This window comes from Malurus melanocephalus, unplaced genomic scaffold, assembly GCF_030028575.1.
Source record: "Malurus melanocephalus ecotype Western Australia unplaced genomic scaffold, MMel_1.1 scaffold_101, whole genome shotgun sequence".
Classification (NCBI taxonomy): domain Eukaryota; kingdom Metazoa; phylum Chordata; class Aves; order Passeriformes; family Maluridae; genus Malurus; species Malurus melanocephalus.
The window spans coordinates 189,321-207,934 of NW_026623333.1; the positions used below are offsets into that span (position 1 = coordinate 189,321).

The following is an 18,614-nucleotide window of genomic DNA, read 5'->3' on the forward strand; positions in this document are numbered from 1 at the left end:
GCTACTCCAAGAAGTTTCCTCTGATGTGAAGCTCCAGGARAAGAGTAAATAGTAAAATGAACAGTACATACAATGAAGTGAAATGAAACCAGAAGATCTCCTGAACATAAAGACTCTGAAGTGTCATGGGCCATATCTACTCTGTAATGTTGTAGTTGTAAAGCTGAAATTATATTGGAGTAAAATTCCTMTTCTGGCAGCAGCAGGCTCGGCATGTAACATTGAACAATAATGAACTCAGCCTGGTGGCTCAAGTTCTTTCTGTGAGACAAAAGCAAAGCTTTCTACCCTCAGAGAAAGATYAGTAATTAAGTAAAATAACTAATTACTGGAAAGCAGTTTAATATTCAAGTGAGGAGGATTCTTTSAAATTAGAAAAGGGCCTACTTATTGCCTTGAGGMATAAATATTGTCCATTACAAAGCAYGACTTTTAGAATCCCAGGGATTACAAGCACTTCATTACTTGCAATATTTGTATAAAAGTACTGGTGAAAAATACATACAAACAAAACCAGAATCACAAATACAAACCAGCAAGTAGAGCAAAACATTTTATATCCACCTGTCTCTTTCTTTTTTTTTCACACTGGCAGCCTCCTCGTGGTTATTAATAATACTTTCTGAATAAAAAATGGAATCTGTTTAACCCCCTTCCTGAAAGAATGTGGAACAGAAAATAACTCTTAAAAATTCAGTGCTCAACTAAATGGAGGAAAGAAAAACTCTTTCAATGGAAAAGGCTTATTTGAAAGCAAAATAGACTTGATGATTGACTCTTTTCCAACCTTAACGATTCATGACTCTATGAAAATGGCTAGAATGTACCATTTGGTATAGAAAGAAGTAGGAAAAGCTTCATTTTGTGCACAGYTTTAGCCCCAATACATCTGAGTTGTCTTAGCTGTTCTCAGGCTGCTGCTCAACCACAGAAGTTGAGGTAAAATTATTATTGAAATAAAAATAAGTTCAATTCGTGGTTCTCATCTTTCCTGTGCTCTCATCCTTACATATTACAGTCTTTCCCCAGCAAGCAAAGAGAATGACTGTGCTGCCCTGGGTGCCACTGCTGGGAGACACAATTCTCCCTTTGCCAGGCTCAGGCATTGCTCCTGAGAGCAGCGTTGAAAAAAGATAATCCACTCTGAGCCCTCAAGGGCTCTTAGAAGGAAAAATCAGGTACAAAGTAGCCTTTTCCACAGAGATACCTGATCTAGGATGGGGCAGCACACATGGGTCCCTCAGAGCTGATGGCTCCCAACTTGTCTACTTGACACAGAAAACCAAACTGCCCTTCTTTCTTGGTCTTGCCTTGAACAATAYACACAGTGACACCAGATGCAGTTTCACCCGTCACAAAGCAAAGGAAATCAGGATCAGCCGCAAAGCAGTGCAGAAGGTTCAAGAAAAGCCCCAGAAAGATGAGAATCACATAATGCTCCTCATTCTAAAACTGCAGCAACTGAGGCCACCATGGACAGAGCTAACACTGAAAACAAGCAGCAGCATCTYCTGGCCAGAAAAGTCCATCTAGCAAAGGTATTATGAAGGAGCAATAAATTCTTAAGAAAATGCTCAAGTCTAATAAAGTCATTGGCATCAGTACTTCACGTGGCTCTGGAGAGGTCCAGCATTCACAGACTGTCACCAGTATAAAGAGGTAACAAATACAATGCAATAATAAAGATGAACATCTGTTCTAAGGCTTATCTTTAACATCAAATTTCACTGGCCCCTTATCTTCMACATTTCATTTTACTGACTCATTGCAGAGCTCTGTCTACACACATTGTGCATTGGTGCCTACAAAAAGCTTTAAAACAACGTGTATTGCCCCGTCTTGTTTTAATGGGAATTATCTCTGCCCAGCCTTCCTTTCACAGTGTTTCACATAATGCAGAATCCCTACAGCACACTGCTGGTTTTTGTGCATCATTTCCAATAATTTCTCCCCAARAGTGTAATATTCTAAAATCATTTTACTTGAATATTTTGTTAAGGTTCCTCTCCCGAGTTACTAGTGGGCACAACAGTCTGCAACAAATTTCTTTTGAGCAAAATCATTTATAAATGCAAGCACAGGGTGATTTATAGGAATTACCACAGGGTTCCCTTCTTTGGTGATCAAAATYACTGTCAGTGAATGGGATTCATGGAAAGCCCTCATTCAGTCAGGATGAAAAAGACCCTCCCCAGGGCTCCTTGCTTGCCTCAGTATGAATATGTGGCCACTGATATGAGGTTTCAAACAAACACTGATGCTAAAGGAAAAAAAAATAATAATTTTTTTAAGTTGTTTGTTGTTTTTAAAGTGTAATACAAAACATCTCTCCCCACAGAGTCCAAGTTCTGCCCAAGCATCATTCCTGTCTTTGAAAGGAGCCATAAATAGKCACAGGTAAGCTCTTTCATCCTATTACTGCTCATTAATTACACCAACAGAAAATATGACCTAAACCTGGTACAAATAAATTTATTTGGAGCGTTCCCAGGCCTTCCAGGCCTCAGCTCTCCAGTTACCATTATAAGTGAAGCACAACAAAGTGCCTCACAGCAGAAATTAGAAATCTATTAGGAACCTTTTAGAAACATTTTCATCCCAGTTTCACCAAATGCACTGAGGATGTTTAAAAATACTCAATATAAATTTTTAAACTCTCTCTCATTTTCCCTCACTCTAATTAGCATTAGAAATCATTTCACTTTTAAATACAGAGATGGAAGCCAAGTCTGAAGTCAAAAGCACTCACTTTAGAGAGAAGGGCATGTAAGAGAAGAGCCAGCTAGAAACACAGGCAGCCTCAGGCACCRAAATAACACAGAACAAAGCACGAACAAGAAAGGATTAATTCAAACACTGGTAGAGAAATGTGAAATAGCACACAGGACTAAAGCTGCACCAGAGATCAGCCAACATGAATTCCAGCCCACTGTGTCCTCACAGCTCCAGGCAAGGATTTCACACTTTCTCTTTTTTCATTAGAATGTTTTAAGTGCTCTGAAGGCTAAAAATACAGATCTCAGGTGGAGTCAGGGTTCTGCACAAGCTCCAAATAGCCCTGAAAACTGGAACAGTCAGGTCTGAGTGCCATGATTCAGTCTTTCCAGCTCAGTTCTTATTGCACCTGTGTCTTCTTCAGCTGCCTCCACCAAAGCCTGATCTGCTTCTCTTGGCAAATCCAGCAGGTGGARGTTTTATAGCCATACCTTCAACACTCCCAAAAGGTACATTTCATATGAAAACATCCTCAGATCATCCTTGTGAAATCAACCCATTGACACAAAGTGAAACATTCTCCAACAAATTAATTCATAAATGCCTGACCTGGACATTTTCACACGTTTTCAACTCTGTTTCATATAAATATCCAATCATCTCTTAAAGGAATCAGCAACAGGTGGTGGYAGTAAGAAGGGACCAAGACTAAGTAGAGAGATACAAAAATCAATTGAAATATTGTAACACACATGATAATGAGGACACCTGTTAGTTACTTAGAACATTGGTTATCATGTAAGAATACAGCAACCCTCCTTTAAAAGTTCTATTACATCTTTCTCAAGCAAGCAGTTTCCAATGGTTTCTGAAAGGTTTCCTCAACCCTACAGCAAAATATCTTTTCCTCTRGAAACAGTATAAAGCCAAAAGGGATATCCAAAACCTTGCAGAATATATGCATTTTTATTTTGTTTTATCCAAAAACAAAGCCTCTTGCCTAGTTCCTCTTGCATGCAGCAAGAACAAGGTTAACCAGCCTTCTCAATAGCTAGACATGAGGTATTTAATAAACACCTGCAAGTAAATGAAGGAAACTGAACAGGTTGTGGACTGCTATTACAATTACATGTCCAATCTGCCCATGTGGAATTCATATGAATGTCCTGTAAAATTCATGGCAAAAGAAAAAGAGACACTTTCAAAGCATGATTTATCTCACTCATCTGARGAGACCATGTTAAAATACACACAGAGCTGAGCCCCAGGAGCTCTTTCACTCCAAACTCTGTGAGAGAAGCACTGCTGGTTTTGTTCAGGTAGATAAATTCTGATGTTAAATGGCCATTCTCATTTTCCCATCAGTTTTGCTGTTACATTACTACACCCAGTGCTTCCAAGCACTTACAAAACATTACTCCACTGGTTTTGTTACAAGTTTGTGATATTCGGATTTTGATCTGCAATTGAATGAATCACACAGGTGTAACATCTTATTGTATCTGTATCACCATCAAGTTTTTCACTGAAGAGCTCGATCCTACAAGCACATGAAGTCATCAGTGACAAGARTGTGGATTTGCTGATAGTTTCATCAGTGTATTGGAGAAGCCATTTGAGGCTTTTAAAATGGTTACTGTAGTTTATGGGAATGGATCTGTGCAGTTTAGAGAATTTTATCTGTTTACTGTTACTCTCCAGTAACTGTAAATGCCATTACCAATTATACCACATGCCCTGTTGAAAGCAGAATACTTCCCAGATTTTGAAGTGAATGATGTTGCTTATATCAAACTGGACTGAGCTAATCCAGATTGTCATTACCTGGAGCAGGCAATTATTATTGTTTGGCTGACAGGTGAAAACTAAGGCTGAAGTGAAAACTAAGCAATCAGCATTATGTCCTCTTACAAAAATGTAGTATGTGTGTGCAAGAAGAGCACCTCTGTCAAGMCCTGGGCACCAGAAAAAAATTCTGGAGCTCAGCACCAGAAAGGTCACTGGGAGTATCTACCAATTGTGTTGTCATTTCTAGCAGCAAKAGATGACCACTGGGAAAAGGAAACAGCCCCTCCAATCATTCATCTATGCAGCTCTCTTAACAATTACACAAACAACAAATAAACATACATATAATTTAGAATAATTAAGTAAATATGATTCCATCAGAAGGTAAATCGATTAAATTTTCTTAAAGCAGGTATGTGTAACACAAAATGGGTTTTTTTTTCACAAATTGGGAGAATTTGACCAGACTGTTAAAACAAAACAAAAACAAACCCCTAAACCTAATTAAAAAAAACTATAAACAAACAAAAATGAGAATAAAAAACCCAACCAGAAATCAGACTCCAGACATTCTTTAGAGACAGTCTGTCAGTACTTGACCCAGTTAATAACCATAATTCATTTATCCTGAGGCAGTCAGTGCTGTAAGAATAAAGGAGAAGGGGGGAAGGATGGTAATCCAAAAGTGCCTTTACCAGTTCTACATTTTATTAACAAAAGTGAATAAACCCTTGGCTGTAAGTGTCTGTCTCCTGCTTGGAGCAATGGAGCTCCTCAGGGCATCCTGTCGCTCTTTCAATCTTCTGCTGTGTTTTCAAAGCATGTCTTAAGAGGATAATACTTTGTAAAAGTTTTCACACCTCAACCAACCTTCCCTCCAGGACCATTGAACCCCTGACCATTTCCTTTGCTATTTCCCTCTCTGCTCTTGCTTCACATGGTAGCAGCTCTGCTGTAGGATAGAGCCAGGATAAAATTCCAGAAGATACGAGTTTCAGCATCTCCTAATGTTGGAAGAATCTTGGGCAACTAGAGCTGTAATATTCTTGTTTCAGTTGCCTCCCATGTAAAATGGCATACTCTTATAAAAGAGYCTGTCATGTTTGACAGTGTTTGTGGCACTGCCCAACCAAAGATATGATTGGATAGGAAGACTTTTGGGTGGCTGTCCCATGGAGCAAACAGCCAATGGGTGTTTAGCCYGGGAAATTTAGGGTMTAAATGAACACAGCTTTTGAAAATGAATGGAGAAGTAGGATTTCATTGAACCAACAAAGAGTCTGTGTGTTCTGTTCCCACYATTGTCACAAATGGCCATAMCCGTATTGGGACATATCAGGCARCAAAGCAAAAGGAATACACAGCCACATACAAGCACTAGTTTAATTATTTTATTTATTGATAGGATTAATTTAAATAATGYTTGCACAGTACTATAGAATATGGCAAAACTCTTCACTGTATAATGCCAAGTGCCAYTGCAAACATATTAATGGGTATATCTACACACATAATATATCTGTGAGCAATCAGGTACCTCTCTAGCAACAAGTATTTGTTAAATGTTGTAATCTATTTAATCTACATACAATGGAAATCTCTTCTTCCTATCAGTACATCTTCCATAGGGAAAACTCATAAGCAACAGTTGGATTCAGTTAGAGTCAAATTTAAATGGCCATGGCACACTTCTGAGCTGGATCACTATTGCTGGCAGCAATTAGCACTGCTTACAAAAGGCTGCTTTGCCTCACTCCTGATTTATAACCCACCTCTCCTTTTCAGCATGTAGCCAAACAGGCTGGCTACTATTGTCACTCAGGAGCCTGGTGTCACATCAGCTCCAGAAACACAGGGATAAAAGCCCTGAGCTAAAGGTTGCTATTTTAAAAACAACATTAAGATGCAGTGTGCCCAGACACAAATTACTGGTGCTTATACCCCACGGATAAAGAAAGGGCAAGACACTGCTGAACACTGAGATCCTAAATTTCAATACAGCACTTCAGCATTACTTTTAAATCTACATTCATGTAACAAATAAAACGTAACACACATCAAAATGTGTGCAAGTGCTCAGCTCATGCAGCACCTAAAAGCAGAGTCAGGAACTAAAGCTCTAATGAAGTAGGGCTACAAGAGCAACTCAGAGCAAAATTAGTTGGTTACTGACAAGAGCTGCTCAAGAAGGCACAGAAGGTGTGAATTACTCTAATGCAAAGATGCTGGCCCTTACCAACACTTCAAGATCTGACCCCTCTTGCAATTCAAAATGTTTATCCTTTTCGTTTTACTCTGTGTGCTGGGCTGCCAAGCAAGAGCTGATAGAGAAAGTGTTTTACAGGGAGGACTCTGTTGTTACAGGGCACTGAACAAGTCTTTCAGTTGACAGAGGAGTCATTTTCTGGAGAAAAATACGTGCTTTATGGGTGAGAAACTAATGGGCAACAATTAGAAACAAAACTGTGACATTAAAGGACAGAAGGAAAGGAGGGTCMCACTGTTTCTTCTTTTAATATATGGTAATATGCTGGAGAAGAGCAGCTTCAAAAAAAAACATTTTCAGCAGAGTCAAGGTAAAGAGAGCATTTAGGGACACTGCTGTTTTCCTTATTTCTGTAAAGTTTCTTGTTCTGCTAGGAGAAAGTCACAGACATTAATCCCTGCTACTGAAAGATCAGGTCAGAGGCAAATCCTTTATTTATGCCACCATGACCTGGAGAGAGCTCCTGTTGGCTCCTGTACACAACAGCACAGTGGCCACTTCATAACAAGGAGSAACTGCTCTGAGTGGGGTCAAGAGCTCTGTAGTAGCCAGCAGAAAAAAGGATGGCTCAAACCTAGCAAAAATGATAAGAAAGGAAAGCAAACAGCCATGCCACCTCTTCCCCTTCCTCCCAGGACCTCCCTCACTGACCTTTCAGGCAGCTCTGAAGTCTTTTATTACCAATTAATAAATGATGGAAGTTTATTGCTGGCAGAAATTGTTTTCAGTTCAGTATGTGCTTACATGTTATCAAGCAAGGAAAATGTAGGGTTTTACTTGACCACTCAGCATTCCAGCCTTTAGAGCCTAAAACACCTGTTTCTCTACCAAAGTATAATATATTTAACACGAATAATATATGTTGAGTAAGAAGCGAAAAAAGGGGATTTTACAAAATCACATTGAGTGTTTTAATCTCTATAAAAAGAAAAAGATCCACTCGCTTTTCAGGTTTTATTCTGAGCTGTATCTGAATTGTATCTTAATGGTTTTATAAGTAAGAGATGGAAAGTACATTTGCCTGTGAAATTTGGAAGTTTAAATGGTAATTTAAAAAATTGAAAGATGGAAATGCTGCCAAGATGATGATGTCACCATTCACAACTATCATTCCATCAATGTTAGCAGCCARTTCTTCCAAATTTGCAAATGTGTCCCAGTTCCGATTTTTGATACTTYACCCAAATTCTGAACAGACAGTTCCACTTTACAACTGGCCAATCATAACATCTAAATAGCTAAATTCAGTTGCAACACAGTTCCAGAATTAATTGGTACAGGGAAGCACAAGGTCCCCATGGGACTGGTGGGAATCCAGCAGCCATGGTTATAGCTAATTCACCATATCTTGGCTGCAGCTAAAAATCTTAAAAATAAGATTTTACTGCACTTGGTGTTGCACAGTAGGTGACAGAGACAGTACTCACCCACAGAGCAGATTTCAGAATCACACTCCTCCACCTCACTGGCTTTTCTAAAGAATGAGTAGGCAGAAAGAAGGATCCTCTGTCATCAGGAAAGGGGAGGCTATATTCCACTTCTTTTACTACCCATACAAGGAGGAGATTTACCTCTTTGAGTCTAGTTTGGTATCCAACAATCATCTGAAATAGTGCAAATTTCTCWACTTAATAATATTTAAATATATACTTGGTGGATTTCAGGTTTTCACAGATTGGTTCTTTGGAGAAAGCAGCTTTGACATATTACCAGGTATTATTCATCAGGTAAGCAAATAATCTCGCTCAGTCATGAGCATCTGGGACACATTTGTCAACAGGTTTGATGTAAACACTGAGGTCACTATCTCCATTTGCTTTCTGTGGACAAAGTAGTTAAGAATGTAATATCTGCACAGAAGTTTTATTTGAGAAGGTAGGTAATACACGACAATGTCCCAGTTCACTCCTTGAGAAAGAACTGTCACTACCTAATTAATTTGCCTACAATCCCAGTGTATAAATGGAGAGAGTGGCAAAACTCATAATTTCTTCTTTAAGTCCAAGCTCCTGCTACTTGCTGAACACAGCCAGATTTCAGCTGAGTTACACTGTTGAGCTACTGTCAGAAATCCATGACCAAACTGTATTTCATCCAGCATGATAAACTGTGTGTCATGACCACTCAATTTCACACAGTACACACAGAATTCAGCACTGGGACAGCGCTTTCTGTTCCAAAGCATGGCCTAAGCCTGCTGAGCTGAAATTAAACTCCATTTCAGCAGCACAGGGTTTGCTTTCTCAACTAACTCACAAGAGTTAAATGCAAAACTTGCCTTGATTTACAAGAGCAATGCCAACAGACTGTATTTGACAAAGAGCTGAGCAGTTCAGCTTCCTCCTACCAGAGGCCATGGAKGGATGGAAGTGCTGGGCTGCTCACTGCAATATTTATAGCCACCATGCAGCAGCATCCTGTAGAGACCTGACCCATTTAATTATCTGAAGAAGTTGAAAGTAAAAGGAAAAAAAATAAAAAGAACAGGRTTTCTGATGAGTGCAATAACATTGCAGAACAAGGGTAAATTTTAGATCTATTAACAGCACTGAATTTGCTACTACAGCTCACATAGAAACTATCCACCCATACTGTGGAATTGCACAGAAGCATTTCCCAGCTACAATCTTTTAGTAAGAACTGGCAGAATTTATCATTGATTTTAACATTTTGGTTTGATTGCCAGATCACAGAATTTTGCATGAGCATGGACATTTCTCAGAACTTACTAATGGAAACTGTCTACCAAATAAATTCCACCTATGTTTTGGCAACTACTTTGCACCTGCTTTATTGTAAGGATTTGAAACTAGAGTTGCATGTATATTAATATTAATTGAACAATTCCATAGATGGATGAGGTTAAGGGTCACATGCAAACTTTTGCTTGGTTACACTGTAAAGTATTACCAGTGTAACTATTCCAGGAAGTTCTGGAAGCTCTTTTTTTGTTGTTGTATTTGGTTGGGTTTATTTGTTTGGTTTTTTAAATCAATGTTGTCTTACTGTTAAAAGCTCCAGCTGAAATTAAATTTCTACTAATATCATTCTGACTTGGAATGAGTTAAACATGTCAGTACTCCTACACTGACAGCAACAGCACTGCAAAACGAAATATAATGTAAATAAAAAGTAGCAATTGCACATTCCCTGTTGGGGTACAGCATCGAAAAAAAAAACCAACCCCAAACTAAAAAAGAACTGCACTTGCGATGCAGTTCCTAGTTCTCTGCCACATGTTCTATTTTGCAAATGGGTCCAAACAATATGGAATAAACAAAATKATTAATCCAGGCATCTTTATAAATAGCCAGAATTTCATACCTCTGTGTTCACTGTAGTTCAGGAAACAAAACAAAAATATGTAAAGGTAAGGTTTAATCTGCTTGTTTTGCCATGAAACAAGTACACCACATATTCAAAACAGTAATGGAGCAATTACAGTGGGTATCCAYAGTAGGGGAGACTGACCTTCATGTTGTACACTCAGACATGTGTAAAATCTGACAAGGTAATTATTTTATAGCTCAGACAGAACACTCACCACCAGCAAACAACCTGAGAAGGAGTTTTATAGAATCTGGGTTAGGGATGTAMTTAAGCCTGTGGTTTACAGATCTTCTTGATAATTTACAGCTTTCATGTGCATAATTGATTACATTTAACTAACCAGGGCTTTTTTTGTTTGTTCCAAGTTAGCCACTGTTTGCTCCTGGAGCTGTTTATGCATCCAAGACAAAACACAAAATAAATTTTTTTAACAAATCAAACCAAAAAAAAGCAACATTTCCAAAGAAATACAGCATTTACACATATGAGGCAATCTCACTTCAAGTACAGGAAAATTCTTATTTAATTCCATTAACATTTTTCTCAAGTGTAAATAGAAGTGAACAGGCCTTTCCTTTGTGTCTAATGCCATGCCTGGACTCCACCAGCAAGGAAAGCTGCTCTTTCTCCATCTACCCAGTTACTTTCTCCATGTGTTTTTCTGGAAAAGGGAKGTTTACACCACCATCCAGCAGTGTACCTGCCCACAGCAGGATCCAACCTTTCCTGCTACTCAGATGTTTTTTCCCCCTTATTTACACATATCAGGATGCAAACCCAAAGTGTTTGCTGCTATAGTGAGATAGCCTCTTGAAATCTCTGCACAATTTGCATTTGCACAAAATTTACTGGTTTTTTTTTTTTTTGTTTTACTAATACTGCAACAGTGAAATCTAGAAAATTAAAGCTCTCAGCTCTCAGAAATTTTACATTGTATCCTCTGTGTCTAAGAGGTTTTACTATTTCTATAACAAGGGAATGCTTTTGCAAGCAAACATCCTTTCCTCTAGACCGGCATAAAACACAAAGCAAATAAATTATTAAACACATATTAAYGCACAGAAACACTGCATTCTGAGGCTCCATCTCCAGTCCTTGGACTCCAGCCAGCCCATGTAGGAAGGTCTGAGCTTTCTGCCTCCTCTTTACACGGGATGTTCCATTGTTTCAGCATCTGTTATCTCACTAAATCTCTCCTACACCCTCCGTGCTGCCTTTACCTGGCCACACTTAACACTTGTGCGAGCCCTTCATTAGCAACACATGAAAAGGTAGCACAAGAATGTTTATTTGTGAAGTCTGGACCACCCTCCATATGCACAAATGGGCTGGTAAATACATGTGCACACAGGAGCCTGGATAAGAATTTGCCTTTCCTTTCTTTGTTGCTCCAAGCRTAGGTAATAGGGGGAAAAGAAAATTACATATATATATGTAAATACACACATCTACAAACACACATCCAGACCCACATCCACAAAAAGCATTTTTCACCAGTACTGAATCCCATCTGTCCATCACAGTGAYTCCTGTGCGTGCAGAAGCATAGCCTGGCTCCTTAAATATGAAGCAAGGCAAACATCTATTTTTCAGATTTAGAGGTTGATCTGCACAGGAGGGCATTTAAAGGCTTAGTGTGTTCAGCCCAGGATGAAATGTTCAGGATTCCTGACAGAAATCCCTGCAAAGAGCTCCCAAGGCTGCAAATCATTATTCTGCCTCATGTCTGCCTTCTACACCACATCAACTCCCACCTCAAAGGCTCCCAGCCTAAATGCAGAGAAGTGAGCTACTGCAACAAGAAATACAGCTTCTTTACCTGTTAAGTTTTGCTTTTGATAAATCTGTATTTATGCAATGTAAAGGAAAAAAAAATTGAACACTCCCAGGGTTTGATCAAGAAATTACTGACTCCACAAAGCTTGGTCCTCAACCAGCARCCTCCTAAGCAAAAATAGGAAGCAAAGAAGTCACAGCTGTGAGATGTWAACTGAATTTTGTGAGATTTAAAGAGAGAAGAGATCAGGTGATACATCAAGGGAAAGGGTGCCCAGCTTTGGGCAACATAAACATAAAACTCTCCATGTTTTGAAATMCATGTTTGGTTCTTATTTTAAAATTTGAGGCCACTGAATGCTAATTGTTTAAAACYCTTCACCTCAAAGGTACTAGAAGCAGAATATTTAGCCTTTTTGTTATGGGGGCATTTTACGGATTGTCTCAGTCTCACTGTTGATGAAATGGAAAGAGAGGCCTGAACTCTGACTCGAATGGAAGACCTTTCCAAACRCATCTTCCAACTGTCCTTGTTAGAAATTAATTAAGAGTTGCAATGCAAGGTGAGAAAGCAGCTTTTTTCAGCCAGCATTAAGAAATATATTCCAGTAGCAACCATAGTAGAAGGCAAATAAAACAAATAGGGGGYAAAAACACCAAACAAAACCAAAAACTTGTTCTATTTGCARTTCTCACAAYATTACGGGGGCATTCTCACAATTCCYRAATGCTCAAAGGTAGTAAGACTAACCATTTTAAGAAAAAAAAAAAAAGTTTTACCACAGTATCTGTTTCACCAGGAATACACAGAATCAATTTTGGCAGGTAAAAATGGTTTGAAAAATTGCAAACATAAGAAATAAAACTCAAAGAGCACAATCAGCGTTGCAAAGAGGTTTGAATTCAGGATTAATTCAGGGAAGATTTAAGAAAAACTGACTAGTGTTTATGACACTGACTCACTTTAGGATTCCAGACCTAAATATAAGCTACCTGTTTATGTAAGCACCAAGCCYTTCTTAATCAATTCATCAAGCACTGAATTTAAAGCACACATTTAGCCCACCTGATGTCTTGTAGTGGTTTCAGAATGATAGTAGGAAGCACAGCCAAAGAATCAATTAGGAAGCACATCTTGCAGTTGGTAATATTAATCTTAAAGGCAATGCTCTCTTGTATATTTCTGCAGAAATCTGCTATTTGTAAATGTAATATGCACTTGCTCAGAGATTGCTTGTTATTGGGTAAAAAGCATGTGCAGTAAAAATACGTAATTTAAAAACCAGCTCCCATAAAGTTATGTTAAAAAGAAATCTGTGATACCCTAACAGGCAGAAAAGGGTCTTTTGCACACACGTCCTGAAATCTAAATTCACAAACACCAAAAAAAAAAAAAAAAAAAAAAAAAAAAAAAAAAAAAAAAAAAAAAAAAAAAAAAAAAGCAGAATCTGCACTGGGAAAATCCCTGCACTGAAATAAAGGTGATTATTTTCAGACAATGATTCTTCCCCAATATGGGTAAAGTTAACCAGATTTGTTTAAGTAAATAACTCAATATATCATCCAAAGAGCACGTCATTGGAATATCTAAGCGATCACTTCTCCTTGTGGTGTGATTTGGAGGGGGGTGGGGAAGGGTGGTGCTGATATTTTTTGAATATTTCATTAGACAGCATATCTACACAYGGTACTTTCCCCCGAGAGTTTCCTTTCCCACTAACAGCTCTGTGCTTCTGTACTCATGGTCACGTTCAACTTTCTGCACTGCCGTTATTGCCATGAAAGCTGAGTCTGCAGACTGTGAGCTGCTAGACAAGCCTGATGATAGCAAAACACAGAGGAGACTCTTCAGCAGCACTGAGGAGCCACAGGCATAAATGGCACAAGCTTTTATCAGCGGCCAACTATCACCACCAAAGCCCTGTTAAGAATGGAGATTGCTATCAATCTCTCATGGATTACCTTCCAACACAGCCAGCAAAATGTCAAACCCTGCCAACTTTTCCTCTTCCCTAAAATTACCMCCTTGTAGAAAGCAGGGTGCTATTTCCTCTTGTGGAGAAGGGGTGGGAGGTTTATTAGGTTTTCAGGGACTGGGGTGGTATAACCCAGAAACCTTGAGACAGCATGTGCTGAGTACAGGAGCCACTGCAAACACCTGCTGCCCTATGCCACGAGTGCACACACACATCACATCCATGTCTCTTCCCCACTTCGATCACAGGATCCTTTGAAAGTATCTAGCAAAAAGTCATGAGAAATTGAGCTGTTCAGGAAAGCACCATTCTGTCCTGGTAAGGCCTTATCAGTCAGAGAACCCCAGGATAGGAGGGAAGGAGCACAGTCAGGAAGCAACCAGAAGAGGGAAAACTGTTGACCAAAATGCTGTATCCCAATTTCATATAACAAAACTTAATCCCCACAATGAATCCTCTCCCAAATGTATCAGCATCCCAACCTTGTCACAATCAGCACTGTGTGCCTAAAACAAAAGCATCTTAGCAGCAGCAGGAGTTAGCTGTGGTCACAACAACAATGATCCTGCCCTCATTTCTCTAACAAGCTCCCACTGGAGTTGAAATGAGGCAGCCTGAAGGGAGGGAGTCACACTTGATATGCTTTTTCAGTATTTATTTTTAAACCGAGGTTTAAAGCCCTTTCACTCATGCAAGTTCAGGGTGCTATTATCATTTATCTCCTTGGATGCAGGACCAGGCTGTCATTGCATAACTGGCAGGAAAAGAAAAAAGACCGAACAAGCAAGCAGCAAGACTCACAGCCCACTTTCCTTCTACACTCCTTCAAGCAAGTCTGCCAGGACTTATATTGACCAGGGCACTCTATCAGCCTCTCCTTGGTTTCACACCAGGTCTTACTGTACCCTAAAATATTTAGAGGCCTAATTATTATTTGAAGGGGAGAGATTTCTTGCAGAGCCAGACACTCTAGGAGCCAGGAGGGGACCTGCCACTCTGGTTATGTYTGATTTCCTAGGACCTCTGGAGAGAAAACAACCTCCAGTGGCACTTGAAGTTTCCCAACTTACATTCACTAATGAAAAGCATTGATTGCTTATCATGCTTAATATTAAGCAGTTTCTTCACCCTAGGGTCATCTTATTTTTCTATAAGAATAACAGGGATATTAAGAAGCCACCAGCTTCGCAAACTTGAGTGTCAAAMCCCCTGTGAAATCTTCTATTTAAATTGCGTCCATGGAGATGAAGCTTTCCATTTTTCCTAAGTGCTCCGAGCGGCTGCAGCCGCGCTCGGGAAGCCCTGGGCGGCAGCCCCAGCCCCGCAGGATGGGAGCTCCTCCATGGCAGGATGTTTACATAGTAAGCCAAAAGGCACCGAGATACCATGTGGGAAACTCGTCTGTGTCTCCAGTCCAAGAGCATCACCTTGCTGGGCCGATGCCGAGCACCACTTGCCACGGCTCTTGGTGCCGCTGGGGAAGCGGGGATTAACGCGAGGACAGCGGGACGCGCTCCCGCAGGTGAGCGGCGAGCAGAACCGCGCCGGGGCTACCCCCGGGATGCCCACGGGATGCCCACGGGATGCTCAGGACACCGCTCGCCCTGAGCCCAAGGTGAAGAGCGCAGCAGCGCTGCCGCCCTGCGCGGGGGGCTTACCTTCCGCACCCCGCCGAAGCCGTGCTCCGCCGCTACGCGCTCGGCCTCCGCCTGGCCCCCGCCGTTCAACTCCACCAAGAAATGGTTGGTGTAGACGGCTCCGCGGGCCGGGGCTCCGAGCAAGTGCAGGAGGAGGAGGAGGAGGAGGAGGGAGCTCCGAAGCAGCGGCGGCCCCGCCGGCATGGCCCTGCGCTGCGCGCCCGCGGAGGCAGCCCGCCGGGCGGGCGGGGGAGCGGGGAAGCGCCCAAAAGATGGGAGGGGAGGAACGGGAAAAAAATAAATAAATAAATAAAAAATTAAAACAAATGACAGCGGCAGGAGAGCGGCGCGGCGAGCAGCGGTGGGGCGGTGGTGCGGTGGTGCGGGTGTGTGCTCCGCCGAGGCCGAGGGGCAGCAGCAGCCGAGCTGGGGGGGACACGCAGCGCTGCCAATCATGGGCGGGGAGGATCGCCCTGGCTCCCCCCTCCCCAGCCCACGGCTCCCGCAACATAACACACGCCTCCCCGACACCCCACCCACGCCTCGTTCCTTCCTACCTTCCACAGCCGTGCCCCGACAAAGCCGCGCCCGGCGATCGTAGCACGCACCGGCCCCCTCGCACCCCAAAACGCCTCTTCTTCCCCTAGGGCTGAGGGGGGAGGGCGCCCGGTGGAGGCAGACACCCCAAAGATAAAGGTAATAAACTGTAGGGTGTCTGTAGGGACAGGAGAACGGAAGACTTTGGCAAGACCCTCACTGCTAGAGCCAGCACCCGCCTCCTCTCTTGGACCCAGCGAGCGCAAAATGTCTGGAGTTGCCCCCAAAAACCTCCCTCTCTATGCAGAACCCTGAACCAGCAACACACATTTAGGCCACCTGGGGTTCCAGGGCCCTGGGGTTCCAGGGCCATAGCAACCTGTCCCCATCCCTCTTTTTGGGAGGTGGTCAAGCCGTCCTAGGGCAAAACAAGAGGAAAATCTCAGCCCCAGAGCTCATTCCGCACTGACTCCCAGTCTGTAGTGTCAGGATGCTGAGGAGCACACAGGTGTCCAGGTTCCCTGAGCAATCCTCAATTTGCAGAGTGGGACTGGAAGGAAAATACTTGGACTTCCCCCGTGCTGAGAGCCAAGGATTGAGAGTCTTCATGCGCTGGTGGGATTGCAGAGGTAGCAGCACTTAGAAAGAATGGGAGCTCAGTTCTGTAAATAATTTGCCATCTACGGAACTCCAATTGGAAAGGAACTGTATGGATTTTGCAAGTTTATGGCAAAGTATAGTTTAGCTTGTTCCTACAGGTACATCTGTTAATTTGTCATACCAAAAGTTAATCCTTTGATGGATCCCTGAATGATCCCCTGGGAAAGACTTGAGGCATGGAAAGCATAAAAACTTAGCACTACCTTAAAAACAAACAAAATTGATAGATTTACTGTAATCTGTCCTGCAAATGGTCAAATGGAGTACAGATGTTAAATAAATCCAGGAAAACAAAGGAAAACATCAGAAATCATAAATGAGACTCTTCTTCCATTATCCTAAAACRCTTTAGAAAATGACAGAAGAGCTGACCACATGATTGCGAATCCAAATGAGCGTTGGTTTGTCATGACAAATTATTGATTTCCTTCCTCTGGTTAAAAGAAATCCCTATTCAAACAGAAAGGAAATGACAACTTGGAGCCTAATCCAAATCCCCGTTACATTAGCCAAAGTGCTGTAAATGAATGACTGATGTTGAAAAAAGATCAAACATGAGGGAAAGGTAAAACATGAGAAATGGCACAGAAGGGAAGGAAAACAGCTTTGCAGTCTCATTAAGAGATTATGTTGATAGAATTCAGCTTTTAGATGCTTGTTTTAAGCAGAGACAACTATTAAAATCAACTTTATGCATTATTTCTTTAAGCCAAGCTGTTTGTTTTCATCAATAGTYAGCAATACCTCTCTTTACAATATCYTTCCCAGTATTAAAGTTGATCCTAATGCATGAGCTGTTTCTGGGTAACTTGGGGCTTATGGCCTCCTGGATCAGTAAAACCTGCTGATGACTTCTTCACAGCCAATGGAGGCCCTATTGATTTCCATCCACAGCTGTTCCTTTGTGTCAGAAATAAAAGGAAAATAAAAGCAGAGGAAAGACATTTTCTGTATTTTAAATTCCTGCGTGTAGAGGGTTTTTTTTCTGCCAGAGATCTTTCCTTGGTTGACACACCTCTTCTCATTTTGTTGCCAGATCATAGAATGAGGAACATCAATAAGAAAGGCAACAGAGCATCCCTCCTGGCTCCCTCTAACCAGCACAGCAAGATCCTGCACACACTCAGCAATGAGGATCATAACACAGGTCTGGTGAGGGTTGTGACTAAGTCATTCTCTGTGCATATTCTGACAGCCCCAACTGCTGCCTGACAGTGCTGCTCTGCCAACTGGTGTCACTAAAGGGACATTGCCAAGGAGGGAACGCCGTCTCTAGCTTATAAACCTCACAATGACAAGCTTTGGTGGCTTTGTCTATGTGATCTGAAAACATAAAAATAATATTAGAAGGATTAGTTTAGGAAAGACTGATTTTAAAAGTAATATCTAAATAACAGCAAGAAGAGGAAACTTCATCAAAGGCAGCAATTTAAATTTATGTTGATGGCTACAGAAGTTTAAGACCAGACAGGACCACTGGGATTTCTAACCTAATAATTAGGTTAACTACAGGGCTTATCAGGATTAATTCTTGCATCTGGTTTTTAGTCCTTTTTTTTAACATACAAATGGTGAATTAAAAATCAAGACTGATCTACTACAGCCATYAGGGAAATGTTCTAATGACTGCTTGCAGTCATTTGTAAAGAGTTATAACTCTTCCTCTCTTTAAAATGCTGATCAGTCCTACACTGACTTCTAAATTTTAGTTTTTATTATGACTTTTTTTAATGGGATTGCTGAACTATTATTTTCTCCAGATGAGTTTTAAGGTTATGATGATAAAGACATGGAGTTAACACTCCCTAGAATATCTTCCTGTAAGGCACATTTTCCATCCCTTCAAATGTTCCCATAAATCTTTTTACTCCTCGAATTGTGAACTGTAGCTGCATCAGATACTTTTTCAGCAGAGGTCAGGCCAGTGTT

The 18,614-nt window shown here is 41.1% G+C and overlaps 1 protein-coding gene across 1 annotated transcript in view; it reads right to left on the minus strand.

The window, feature by feature from the left end:
• The window catches only part of PCSK2 (proprotein convertase subtilisin/kexin type 2), a 92,073-nt gene extending 76,272 nt beyond the window's left edge, over positions 1-15,801 (minus strand). Inside the window, exon 1 of the mRNA XM_057369005.1 lies at positions 15,510-15,801. Coding sequence (XP_057224988.1) covers positions 15,510-15,692 — 183 coding nt within the window. The 5' untranslated portion in view covers positions 15,693-15,801. The remainder of the gene's footprint in view (positions 1-15,509) is intronic.
• Positions 15,802-18,614: the final 2,813 nt, after the last annotated feature.